This window comes from Lactuca sativa, chromosome 8 (genome assembly GCF_002870075.4).
Source record: "Lactuca sativa cultivar Salinas chromosome 8, Lsat_Salinas_v11, whole genome shotgun sequence".
Lineage (NCBI taxonomy): Eukaryota > Viridiplantae > Streptophyta > Magnoliopsida > Asterales > Asteraceae > Lactuca > Lactuca sativa.
In genome coordinates, this window is record NC_056630.2 from 44,691,336 (window position 1) to 44,704,324 (window position 12,989).

Below are 12,989 nucleotides of genomic sequence, written 5' to 3' on the forward strand. Positions count from 1 at the left end.
AAGGTCTTTTCTTTTCCACTTTTACGAAGCTTTGTAAAAAAAAAAAAAAAAAAAAAAAAAAAAAAAAAAAAAAACATTAATTTGAATGATTTTTGTGTCTAAAACTGTACGAGCTTAAAATTAAAATAACAATATTACAACTTGACATATAGTTCAGGGACCATTGTTGTTAACACACAAACATGCTTTATTTGTGCAACGGATGAGCAAATTAGGGCAAAATTACTTGAAAAACACTCCCATCCTCCGATTCGAGGCTACACACAGAGAGAAAAATAAGGAGTGAGCGAGAAAGATGGGGTGGATCGGGGAGCAAATCGATTCGGTGAAATCTATGCAGTTCAGGCAGCTCCTCACGCAAGCAGTTAGCCTTGGTTCATGATTCTTCTTTCTAAAATTCATTTTCATTTCTTAAGTTAGAAATTGAATAAGTTACATTGTCGTTTGCTTCACTTTGTTAGTGGAATTTCCTTTGATCGATGCGATTCAACGCAAATTTGATATCAATTTCTAGATCTTCATTAGTTCTTCAAACTAGGGCATTTTTTTCAACAATTGAATTGTAAAGCGTCTATTAAATGTTTAGATGTATGTGCATTTACACATCCTAATTGGATCTTGTTGCGCGATGAAACGTTTGGTTCCTCTTTAGCACCGTTCTATAATCAATTTTGAAGTATGAGTTAGTTTTGCATCTGTCACTGCTACACGATCGACGCCTGTAGTCTTTAGTCACCATGCATTCCTTTTGTTGTTATAGAGTGTTTGGAATGCAAAAAGAATTGCCATTGTTGATCACCTATAACTATCATAAATCAGTGTTGTAGCAACCTAACATATGTGCAGCCTTTATATATATTTTTTTAATTCTTGGATCACGATGATATCCTGAATGTTGGGTCTTTCATTATCTTCTCCAGGTATGATTGTTACATCAGCATTAATAATATGGAAAGGGCTGATGTGCATAACTGGAAGTGAATCACCTGTTGTTGTTGTGCTTTCTGGAAGTATGGAACCTGGTTTCAAAAGAGTAAGTGACACAAGTAAATAACTTGTTGGCATGTAAATATGTTCTACTTCTAACCTTTTCAAATGTCTTGTAGGGTGATATTCTGTTTCTCCATATGAGTAAGGAACCAATCCGTGCTGGAGAAATCGTGGTGTTCAATGTTGATGTATGCTTCTTAATTATGTCACTTTTTGTTATTTATGTGACTCTAGTAGAACCTATCTTTCAGTTACTGATTCGATAGTGTCTTGAAAGCATACAATTTACAACCTGACTTAACTATCTCTTGTTGGTTATATACAGGGACGTGAAATTCCAATAGTACATCGAGTTATTAAGGTATGTGTATGCAATGATATTGATGATCTCCAATGATATTTCTGAATGTAATATCTAACTACTAATATATATATTTTATGTAGGTTCATGAACGTGAAGGTAGTGGAGAAGTTGATGTCCTCACAAAAGGTACTTTGTAGTTTGTATATTCTACTCATAAGTATTGATTTTACAGTTGCAAGTATTACAAGCAAACTGTCATTTAATCAATCTGAATCACACTACTTGCTTATCAACTTATCATCCAATGGCAATTCTGTAATTTCAGGAGACAACAATTTTGGAGATGATAGGCTTCTGTATGCTGAAGGCCAGATGTGGTTGCAAAGACATCATATTATGGGGAGAGCTGTTGGGTAAATATAAAACTTTTAACTTTTTGTTTACTCAACCCCAAATACTTAAAACCTTTATAAAATACATGAATTTGGTGCTTTTTGCAGTTTTTTGCCTTATGTGGGTTGGGTGACAATTATAATGACAGAACAGCCCATCATCAAGGTTCGATTTAATACATGGATCTGTATATTTTGGCATTCTTTTTGGAGTGTAAACAAGATTTTTACTGATTTATTTATTTATTTATTTTGTATGCAGTATCTTCTAATAGGTGCTCTGGGGCTGCTTGTAATAACCTCTAAAGAGTAGTAGCAAAGGGTTAAAGGTTGTTTGACCATGTTTGTAGACCAGTATTTTTATGATTTGTGGACAGATATAGCTTCAATATAAACTATTTTACCCTATTACAACTAAGGGGGTGATTGTTGATTCAACTCATACAACGATATGCTTCTAGAATCCTTCAAATTATAAACAGAATCAAAGTTTCAGATAAAACTTAATTTGATTTTGATTTTTTGTTTAAATTTATCATCTTATACTAAAAGGAGACAATTTATAACATGTTTCGACTTTCTTATCGATCAAAAGTCATAGCTCCAATAACGATGGTTCATTTCATGAAATAAAAAAGCCAATGTGGACTCAAATATTTTATTACATGTTTCCACTTTTAAAGATCCTGATATATAAATTTTGGAATTTTTATACTATGGCTGTTGTGATTTGAACCTTTAAACTGATTATGGATGTGTGACGCTGCTGCTTCTGATTAAAATATGGGAGAGCATTAGTAAATGAATAGAGTCAAGTTTAAATGAGAACTCAAATATTTTATGAAAATCCAAGAAATCGATCATGGCCTTTGGATTAAACTCATCTAATGGCCGTGATTTGTAGGGAACCGTCATTTTATAGCACTCTAACCATTTTGTAAGTGTCTATAAAGACAAAACTGCAAATTTGGTCCTTGTGGTTTGGCAAAACCTTTGGATGGGGTCCAAAAAGTTTCCAGCTTGCACCAAAGGTCCAAAATCAAGGTTTTCATGGGTTTTTAGTCCATTCCGTCATTGACCGTTTGTTTGGGGCCGTTAGTGCCTTCACGTGCCCTCCATGTGAGGGCATTTTGGTCATTTTAGGTCCTAGCCTCCGTTGCCGCCACTTCAATTAATAAGATTGCAGATTGTACTCACTCCTTCGTCTTCTACTCATACCTCTTGATTCAAACGCAAACCCTAACGATCGTCTGAAAATTGGATTGTGTTCATGCTTTTGAAAATGTGGGGACTTAGAAATGTTGGAGAGATTGTCAACGTTCAAGAAGTTTATGGTAAGATTCAAACTTAGAAAAACTCTGTATTTTATGATCAAGCTTCAAACTTTGAAAAACTCTAACTAACAATCGTCTCTTTCTGTTTTGAAGATGGTTACCCCAACATATTCTCTATTGAACTTCATCACGGAGGGAGTTTCACAAAGTTTCCAAATATCAGGTATATTAATGGCCAAGGTACTTTGATGTTGTCGACATTGATGAATTTTTTGTTCATGAACTAGACTTGATGATGAGAGAATTAGGGTATGATGGTACTGAAATCATGTATTACCATTTCCGTTTGCCTAATGAAGGATTTGACTTTGGACTCCGAGCATTAGGTAACGATGATGATGTGCGTAATCTCTCACGGTATGTTACCCATAATAACAAAATGATTAAAGTGTACACAGAGCATGGTCAAACGAACTTGCTTACATATTTTATGTCCCCAACTGGTCCAAGAAGGGTTATAATAGAAGACATGGAGAAGCAGGATTCCATTAGACCCTCATCACCTGTAGTTGCTCATGAAGTGGTAACTCCAATCCAAATTGATGTTGGTGAGGGTGATTTAGGGTTAGCATTAACCTTATACAAATCAGCAACACCTGAATTTAGTAGGTCTAAAGGTTGGAAACATAGTAAAGGGGCATCGTCTTGTAGTACAAAGCTTAACTTGGATTGGGAAGGTGCTGAAAAAACAATGGCAAGTGGTGAAGTTGATAAGGGTAAGGGTGTAGAAGGATTTGTAGATGAATTTGTTGTAGTTGATGCAGAAAAAGAGTTAAACAAAGAGATTGATGTGAATGAAGAACTTGATGTGAACAAATCCAATGGTGAGGGTGTAGAAGGATTTGCAGATGAGGGGTATAGAGTTGTCATGGATAATGATCCTCAAGGAGTCAATGAATTTTCAACTAACATCAACATAGATGATGAGTTAATGACAAACTTTCAACCTTTTGAAGACCAAGATAGCATCCCATATAATGGGTTTGAAGGCCAAGATAATATTCCTTTCAATGATGAGTGGAGACAAGAGGAGCCTGATGACATTGATTTTGAGAATCAAAACAGTGAAGATGAAGATAGTGACTTTATGATTGATGAGGACAACATAATTGAAGATGTTGACGTTGACATGGAGGATTTCAATCTAAATATTGATACAGAAGCAGAGTTCAATGGATGTCAAAGAATGGGTGGTCAAAGAAATGAAGATAGTGATGAAGAAGATGATTTGGAGGTAATTGACAATGACGAGTGGGATTCATTAAGTGATGACTCAGGGGACAACAGGAAAATAAGAGAAATGATCAAAGAGCTGGGGAAACAAACCTTATGTTCTGCTGGTGAGGTGCACAAGGTAGCTTTTCATATTGGGCAGAAATATAAAGCCAAGAAAGAATTGAAAGATAAAATTGACCTGCATGCTTTAGAGACAAGGAGGAATATCTCATTCACAAAAAACGACAAGAGTAGATTAACAGTTGTTTGTGATGGAACTGTAGTTTTAAATGCAAGTGGGGTAGGTGGACCTACCTCTGGGAAAAAGGTAAAGGGTAAAGATGTAAACTCAGATAAAGTTAAATGCACATGGAAACTTCATGCATCTAGGTCAAGTGAACAGGACTATTGGTTTATTAAGACCTATAATCAGAAACACATCTGCCTCCAAACACGAAAAATCAGATCTTGCACAGCAACATTTCTTTCCAAACGTATTATGGATCAGACTGAAGCTAATCCTGGACTGCCTGTTCGTGCCCTACAAGAGCAACTCCAATCAACTTATGGAGTTAGTATTTCAGAAGAGAAAGCATTTAGGGCAAAAGCATTAGCCACCAAAAATGTTGCAGGGGATTACGTAAAGCAATATGCAGCTTTGAGAGACTATGTACTAGAGCTACAAAAGACAAATGAAGGTACAACTGTAAAGATTGATGTGGTTTCAGAACCTGTGGTTTCATCCCCAACCAGGCAATTCAGAAGGATATACGTGTGTTTAGGTCCTTTGAAGAAAGGTTTTAAGGCAGGTTTGAGAGAATTTTTAGGCTTAGATGGAGCCTTCATGAAGGGACCTTTCCCAGGTCAAATACTAAGTGCAGTTGGTGTTGATTCCAACAATGGAACCTACCCATTGGCATATGCTGTTGTTGAAAGTGAAAACACTTCAAGTTGGAAATGGTTTCTTCAGTGTCTTGCAGAAGATCTTGACTTGTATTCAAATTCCAACTTCACCTTTATCAGTGATAGACAGAAGGTACTATAGTTACATTTAATATTGCATACTAGTTGCATTACAGACTAATGCTAATTTCTTATTTTGTTTTGGTGACAACAGGGTCTTCTACCAGCCATAGAACAATTGTTCCCTAATGCAGAACACAGGTTCTGTATTAGACACATATACCAGAACATGAGGAAGTTATTTAAGACTACAGAGTACAAGGAGTATTTTTGGAGGTGTGCTACAGCCACCACCATACCAGAGTTTGAAGCTGTAATGGTAGAGCTAAGGAATTATGACATAGAAGCATATCAGTGGCTCTTGAAAATCTCTCCACATCATTGGGCTAGAAGTCATTTTTCAGGTATTTTCTCAATTTGTTGTCTTATTTTTTATTGTAGTATAGATATACACTAACTGTTGTTTTGTTAATGAACTATTAGGAAGGGCAATTTCAGACATGTTATTGAATAACCTTTGTGAAGTGTTCAATAGCAAACTTGTTAAAGGGAGAGACAAACCCATTATCAGTTGTTTGGAGTTCATCAGAGAGTACCTTATGAAGAGAGTATGCAATGTGATGAAGGTGTTAAACAAGTGTCAAGGTCCATTAACTCCAACTGGTACTAGGATTTTGGAAGCAAACACAACACTAGCTAGTAAGTATCATGCACGATGGAATGGGGGACAAAAGTATCAGGTTAAAGGTCCATGGAATGATCAACATGTGGTGGACATGGAGAAAAGGGAGTGTAGTTGTAGAAAGTGAGAGCTTACTGGAATTCCTTGCAAACATGCAATTGCAAGCCTAAATGAAATGGCAGACAATAATGAAAAGGTGGGAGAACTATACACCTATGTGCATAAGGTGTATTGGCTTGATACATGGAAAGAGATGTACTCCTTCAAGGTGGAGCCTATCAAAGGTAGAGCCATGTGGCCTAAGAGTGACTGCCCAACAACTCTTGTGCCTCCACCACACAACAAAGCTATAGGCAGGCCAAAAAAGAAAAGAAGGATTACAGCAGAGGAAAGGATTGAAATCCAGCAACGTAAGAGGCAAGCAAACAGTCAAAGTCAAAATGATAATGAAACTCAATCACTGAGCAGGAAGTTTTTGACTGTGACATGTAGTAAGTGTAAGCAAAAGGGTCACAATGCCAGGACCTGCAAGGCCAAAGATGGGAATTGATGTTTAAGTACTTTTTATGTTTGTGAAGACTTGTTAATGCACTTTAGTTGGTACTTTGTTGCCTTTTTTTTTGTTCCATTTTGATAATGTACTTTGATGCCCTTATGATAATGTACTTTAATGCCCTTTGTTGGTAATGATTGTGTTTTGGCATTTATCTGTTATGGTCCCCTTTTGGTAATGTTGTTTGTTATTTGTTTATGTTGTACTGTCAAAGCATGAAGATGTTATGGCAATGTACTTAATGTATGCATATAAAACCATTACAATTGCATATTCAAACGTAGAGAAAAACCATTACACTTGCATATCATGTCAAGATCAAACCTTTATAATTTCATATTCATAAAAGGATAAAACCATTACACTTCCCATTGTCATAAAAGCATTACATATACAATGATCCAAAAGATAACACTTTTAAGTGGTTACTACCAACAAAAACATATATAAACCACAATTAAACCTTCTAGCACCAAAAGACAACATTTTTAAGTGGTTACTACCAACAAAAAAGTCCTAACCTCTAATTCCTATTTCCAAAACAGCACAAACAACATAAACAAAACCCACGAGGCAAGCAAACACATCTTCAGCTGGCCCACTTCAACCTCATACCTATTCATTGTTCTCAACAGTCCTGGTATGATAACAGTTGATCTTTGACACATAGGGGGATCGAACCACCCCAAAAATCCACATCTGGATCCCTACAAGAATACATTAAAGTAGAAGAGTTATTGCATAACTACCGAAATATCATAACCTAATATGAGTTTGCTTACCATTTTAGGGCATGCATAGAAACGACGACCAGGGTTTCGTGAAGTCCATGAGGTTCGCACAACAGCAACGTTCCCACAGAAGCAGAGCACCATTTTTGAATCTCGTAGCAGTAGAAGTAGACGAGAGACGAAGAAGAAGAATCCTTTGAGAGACGAAGAAGAAGCCCTTTTTGTTGCTTCTCTGTAAATAAAAATGAAGAAGAAGAAGAGGATTGCGTATGAGTATGTATATAAAGGAGAAATATGATATTATTTAAAATAAGTACCTAAAATGACCAAAATGCCCTCACATGGAGGGCACGTGAAGGCACTAACGGCCCCAAACAAACGGTTAATGACGGAATGGACTAAAAACCCATGAAAACCTTGATTTTGGACCTTTGGTGTAAGCTGGAAACTTTTTGGACCCCATCCAAAGGTTTTGCCAAACCATAAGGACCAAATTTGCAGTTTTGTCGTCTATAAATCACAACCGTCAGATGAGAGTTTGGATGATATTGATCCAAGGGCCGTGACAAGTGAAAAATTATATGTTAGTTCAAAAGCTAGCTGTTAAAAGCTAACTAATAGCTGAAAAACTAGCCGATGAAAAATGATGTTTGTTAAAATTATCTGAAATATATAAAATTAAATAAAATGGCATTTAAGAGAATATGTTTCTGGATTAATTAATTAAGGAGTATATTTTGAAAATTTTAAAAAACTTATAAAAAACTAGTCTAAGGGGGTGTTTGGATTAGCTTATTAGCTTATTGCTTATTTGTGGTGGGAATAAGCAATAAGCAATAAGCATGGGGAGAGATGCTTATTAAAATTAGCTTATTTAACTTAATAAGTTGGATTTTATCCAAACACTCAAATTAGCTTATTGTGAGAATAAGCATAAGCATCTCTTTTTTTCCTATCCAAACACCCCTTAAGTAGCTTTTTAAAAAGCTAGCTTATAATTTACTTTTTAACTTGCTAAACTCGATAACATAAACAAAAAACTTGAAAAATAAGCTAGTTTATTAGTTAGTTGTGATGTGTCAAACTCAACCTAAAATGTTATAAGAATTTGAAAAAGGATTACAAGTAAAGAAAAAATGCTTATGAAAAATAAATGCATCACTTAACAATTTATTTCATGACTTGCTTTTGAGGAACCTAAACCGAGTAAGAATAAATCGATCTGGACCAATAATACGAAAAATAAGAATTCAATGGACTAAACTTTACGTTGATATATAGTCTAGGGACGAAATTTGTAGTTTACTCAAACAATAAATCATCCCCCTATAACTTGGAATGCTTCTTTATGATTGGATTTGGAGGCAAGGCGTTTAATTTTCCGGAGTGCTTATGATCTGATCAGATGGAGAGAGTGATCTCTTTCCTGATGATCTGAATCCGAGGAACGGAATTCTCCTCAAATTGAAAATCTGTGTATTTCTGATGGATTTCACGGATTCTTCCACCACAACTATTCCACGGCCACCGCCACCGCCAGCGCCAGCGGCATCGTCTGAATCATCCCTTCTTCTATCCGACTCCACTCTCCAAAATGCTTCCTCACGGGTACTCTCCGCCTCATATTATTACAATGCAATTGATGACATAGATCAATCCTTTTTCTCATCATTCCGAATTTTGATGCGGGTTACATATTCGATAAATCTTTGTTTTCGTTTATTTATATTGCATTTAGTCGATGAGGAGGAAAGTTGTGCAACATTCATTGTAATCGTTGTTATCATCTATTTGTGTTTATTAATTGAAACATAAATTCGATGATACACGAGGAATCTTCAACAACAGTTGTATTCTAAGTTTGTTCTTCAATTACCTTCTCCAGCTGCTTACCCTAATCTCCTTTTATTCTTCATCATTCTCCTATAATCACTACTTGTATACATTTTCGTTTGCTTATCAATTTGCACCTTTTGTAGGAAGATCATTATGTAGCATCCATAACAGAAGAACATGAAGTAACCTGCTGGGGATGTGGATTATGCCTTATTCTTTCACCCTATACTCCCATTTTCAAGTGTGGTTGGTGTGGAGCCATATCCGATCACAAAGCAATCAAAAAGGACAACAAGTACATTTGGTGGATACGTTTGAGAGACAGATGCCTTCTCTGTGTTCTCATACTATTCATGTTCTTCATTATAGGTAAAACTCCATAGTCCATACCCTTAACTCATTACTTAACTTACAAACTAATATGATTACACACAGGTGGTGGTATCTGGGCTATATATCCTGTAATCTTCTCTAAAAGTTACCTTTTTGGCATACTCCATATGACTATAGCAGTTCTTTTATCAATCACCACAATTACCACTTTTGCCCTTTCTGCATTCCGGTCTCCTGGTACACCCCCTCTCATCCCCTGGGGTAGCTACCCTGCAGTTGGAAAAAATGGTCTTGCAGGTTACACCTTTTGTAAATACTGTTCAAAGCCAAAATCCCCTAATTCTCACCATTGTCGATCTTGTGGCATGTGTGTGTTAGACATGGATCATCATTGTCCCTTTGTAAGTTTCATCTTAATCCACATACATACATACATACATACATACATGAGGTGTTACTAAATGATAAAAATTACAGATTGGGAATTGTGTGGGAGCTGGAAATCACCGTGTGTTCATCTATTTCTTGATCTCATCAGTGATAAGTAGTTTCTATGTCTCTCTGATATCTTCATTCACTGCTTTTTGTATATTGCCACCTGTGAGACACATACCTATGGCTGCTTTGAGTGGGCCCGGTGACTACATGTTGATTGTTGCATGGGTTAAGGAAGTTGGGTTTTCGTTTTATGACTCTGTGGAGTCGTTATCAGTGAGGGGTATTGTTGTCATTTATCTTTGTGTTGCAAGTGTTGCAGTGGAAATAGGGTTGAGTGTGCTTTTGTGGCAGCAGTTGTCTTACATTTATCAAGGGAAAACGTATTTAAGTCTTTTGAGTTCTCGTGGGACAAATCGAACGAGTAAAAAAGATTGTCAGAATTTTGTGAGGTTCTTTGGGTGCCCCTATTCAGCGACTAGATGTCTGTTAGGTTCTTGGAATTCTAGAAAGACTCACAAGAAGTGATCACTTGATATGATGTAAAAGTACAAAAGTTTTTGACTGATGAAAGAGATGAATTATTCATGTCTTCTTTTCAATTTCTTTTTAGGTTTTTATAAATAATGATTAAAAGATATAGCAATTTAATATGAATAATACTAATGCATTTAATAATCTAGATAGACATTGCATTTGAATTACTAAGTTGTTGTTATGAAGTAAACAATACAATTATACTTCAATATTAATATATATACATTACTAATGTATGAGTATATGTATAATATAATTTATAAAAAAATATATATTTATTACACAATATGTTATATAATTGTATAGCAATATAATTGAATAATATAATGCAACATTACTTTCAATATCTTGATTCTTGAATGGAATCACTTGCAAAGCTCATGGTTGCCCTAAGTTCGCTTATGAAAAGGTAGTTGCTCCAACTATATATCAGTTAAGAAAAATGTAAATTGAAAAGAAAAGAAAACGAGTTATAAATGGGTAGTAAACCGTTGGTTTAAAAATTTTGATTTGTTGAAGTCACCAAGGATAAAAAAAAAATTAAAATAAAATAAAATAAAATTGCAACAACTGAATTATATCCCCATTATTATACTAGTAAAAGCTAGAAAATATATCAAAAATTACAAATCATTAATAGCCAATATCAGTCTGGTTTTGTAACCATCCGATTTGATTGATTTTCATTTTGGTTTCTTTATTGAAAATCCAAAAATATCACTGGACAATATTTCTATCAAAAGGACCTCTTTTATTGGTTCTTGTAACTTAAAAATGATAATTCCTATTACTCCAAAGCACCCTCATGGTCGTTTGGATGACCGCTTTAAGGCAACGTTTTTTTATAACCAAAGTCATTCGAAAATAGAAATTAAAAGAGTAAATTACTGAAATCGTCATTGTGGTTTGGTCAAAATTTCACGTTTGGTCCCTAACTTTTTTTTTGCACTCGGATCGTCCCTGTGGTTTGCTTTTGTTGCGTTTTTCATCCCTATGGTTTGGTAAAAGTTGCATGTTTGATCCCTAACTTTATGTATGTAAGGGACGAAAAATGCAACAAAATCAAACCACAGGGACGAAAAACGCAACAAAATCAAACCATAAGGACGATCCAAGTGCAAAAAAAAATTAGAGACCAAACGTGCAATTTTGACTAAACCACAGGGACGATTTCAATAATTTACTCAAATTAAAATTACAAGAGAAAAATAAGTGATTCACCATCAACATTTGAGAATCTCCCTACCTAATAAAAAAAGTAGCACATTTGTCACGTGTCAATCAATTAGAGTTTCACATTAATTATTTGTCACTTGTCATTCTAAGGTTTTTCCTCATTAATTAAATTTTCACTAATTCACTCCTCCATTTTACACATATCAAACATGTCAACAAAAAATTTATTTGTAATATCTATTGTCTAATTTATTAAATTATTAATTTTTTTATTATTGCTCAATAATTATCTTATAAATTAATTAAAATTATTTTTACTTTTTTAATCCGTGATGCCCACGGGTTATAAATTAGTCACAAGACAAAGAATCGAATCAACATCAACTCCTCTTTTGTCCAACACACGAATCAAAGGGGTTCTCTAAGCTAAAAAAGAAAAAAATCATTTAAGAAATCAATAGATTCCATTCACTTAAATTTATAGGTATGGATCACACTGTCTACATTTTTTTTTTTTCACATCACATGCGATGTAATTCTCCATACTACTCTATTTTTGGTAAGAATTTTTTGCCACAAACCAAACATTTTAATTTTCATGTCATATTTTTGTCCCTTTTTTCTTTTTTTAATAAATAACTAAAATAATTTTGTAAAACATAACATTTAAGTAATTTGCGGTGAACCCAAGTAAATTAAAATAAGACTCATATTGAACAAATCCCACGGAGGAGGACATGTTTGAGTGTTTCGGTTTAGTGGAGGGTGTTTGTGTTTTGATTCATTGTTTTAGTTTGTGTAATTGTGTAACAGAAAGAAAATTGTGAAACGATGTAAATAATGATATATTTGCATGTATTTCTAGGTTTAAAAAATAAGTAAAATAATTTATTTTAAAAAACTTAATTTTCAACGGTCAAAATGACTAAAAGTGACTGTTGCCTTCTTTTCCACTGACGCCCTACGTTGTATTTTCGACAAAAATCGACGGATGGTGGGCCTGGGGAGGTATTCTTGGTGTGGCCACAACGTCGTGGAGGTGTCACCTAAGCTCCCTCCATGGCGTTTAGATCCATACTAGGTAGCCTTAAAGCACTGGCGGAACTGTGTGGTTCCTGGGGGTTCCAGGTCACTACTCCGTTTCAGCCTGTCAATGTAAAAAAATGGTTTTTCTATTAAGATGCAACAGATTGTATATATAAGTGCAACTACTATTTTATTTGTGTCACTAGTACCGAAAGATTTTGCGTCCGTAACTGCCTTAAAGAATCAATAGGTTCTCTAAGTATGATATCGACACTTTACATCTCTTAAGGGTGGATGGTATGGCAAGAAAGATGGGAGGTATCGTCGGTACCTCCAATATGACGATTCTAAGCAGTAGGAGGTATCGTGGTTTATTTTCAAAGAAGCTAAACTAATTCTCTCTCTCTCTCTCTCTCTCTCTCTCTCTCTCTCATTTTTCTATGTTTTGATTACTTGTACATCATGCATAAAAGCTTGTACCA

The 12,989-nt window shown here is 35.0% G+C and overlaps 3 protein-coding genes across 3 annotated transcripts; all 3 read left to right on the forward strand.

Moving 5' to 3' along the window:
- The first annotated feature begins 207 nt into the window (after nt 1–207).
- LOC111906639 (uncharacterized) lies at nt 208–2,124 on the forward strand. Its single transcript, XM_023902417.3, has 8 exons — nt 208–374; nt 921–1,033; nt 1,107–1,178; nt 1,316–1,351; nt 1,435–1,480; nt 1,620–1,707; nt 1,795–1,852; nt 1,949–2,124. Exons 1-8 carry the CDS (start codon nt 296–298, stop codon nt 1,997–1,999), a joined length of 543 nt encoding a protein of 180 aa, XP_023758185.1. The 5' UTR covers nt 208–295; the 3' UTR covers nt 2,000–2,124.
- A 137-nt stretch (nt 2,125–2,261) lies between these two features.
- On the forward strand, nt 2,262–6,254 carry LOC111906638 (uncharacterized). Its single transcript, XM_052766619.1, has 6 exons — nt 2,262–3,020; nt 3,114–3,183; nt 3,248–3,377; nt 3,474–5,271; nt 5,353–5,602; nt 5,682–6,254. The coding sequence occupies exons 1-6, from the start codon at nt 2,985–2,987 to the stop codon at nt 6,005–6,007; spliced, it is 2,610 nt and encodes an 869-aa protein (XP_052622579.1). The 5' UTR covers nt 2,262–2,984; the 3' UTR covers nt 6,008–6,254.
- Nucleotides 6,255–8,515: 2,261 nt separating this feature from the next.
- Nucleotides 8,516–10,356, forward strand: LOC111906637 (protein S-acyltransferase 11). Its single transcript, XM_023902411.2, has 4 exons — nt 8,516–8,772; nt 9,144–9,369; nt 9,436–9,734; nt 9,811–10,356. Exons 1-4 carry the CDS (start codon nt 8,650–8,652, stop codon nt 10,294–10,296), a joined length of 1,134 nt encoding a protein of 377 aa, XP_023758179.1. The 5' UTR covers nt 8,516–8,649; the 3' UTR covers nt 10,297–10,356.
- The last annotated feature ends 2,633 nt before the right edge of the window (nt 10,357–12,989 follow it).

Coding starts and splice junctions, on each gene's coding strand:
- LOC111906639 (XM_023902417.3), top strand. CDS start 296: ATGGGGTGGATCGGGGAGCAAATCGATTCGGTGAAATCTATGCAGTTC. Junction 1,481..1,619: donor AGTTGATGTCCTCACAAAAG/GTACTTTGTAGT, acceptor CTGTAATTTCAG/GAGACAACAATTTTGGAGAT. Junction 1,853..1,948: donor CAGAACAGCCCATCATCAAG/GTTCGATTTAAT, acceptor TTTTGTATGCAG/TATCTTCTAATAGGTGCTCT.
- LOC111906637 (XM_023902411.2), top strand. CDS start 8,650: ATGGATTTCACGGATTCTTCCACCACAACTATTCCACGGCCACCGCCA. Junction 9,370..9,435: donor ATTCATGTTCTTCATTATAG/GTAAAACTCCAT, acceptor GATTACACACAG/GTGGTGGTATCTGGGCTATA. Junction 9,735..9,810: donor TGGATCATCATTGTCCCTTT/GTAAGTTTCATC, acceptor TAAAAATTACAG/ATTGGGAATTGTGTGGGAGC.
- LOC111906638 (XM_052766619.1), top strand. CDS start 2,985: ATGTTGGAGAGATTGTCAACGTTCAAGAAGTTTATG. Junction 3,021..3,113: donor CAACGTTCAAGAAGTTTATG/GTAAGATTCAAA, acceptor TCTGTTTTGAAG/ATGGTTACCCCAACATATTC. Junction 3,184..3,247: donor ACAAAGTTTCCAAATATCAG/GTATATTAATGG, acceptor TTCATGAACTAG/ACTTGATGATGAGAGAATTA.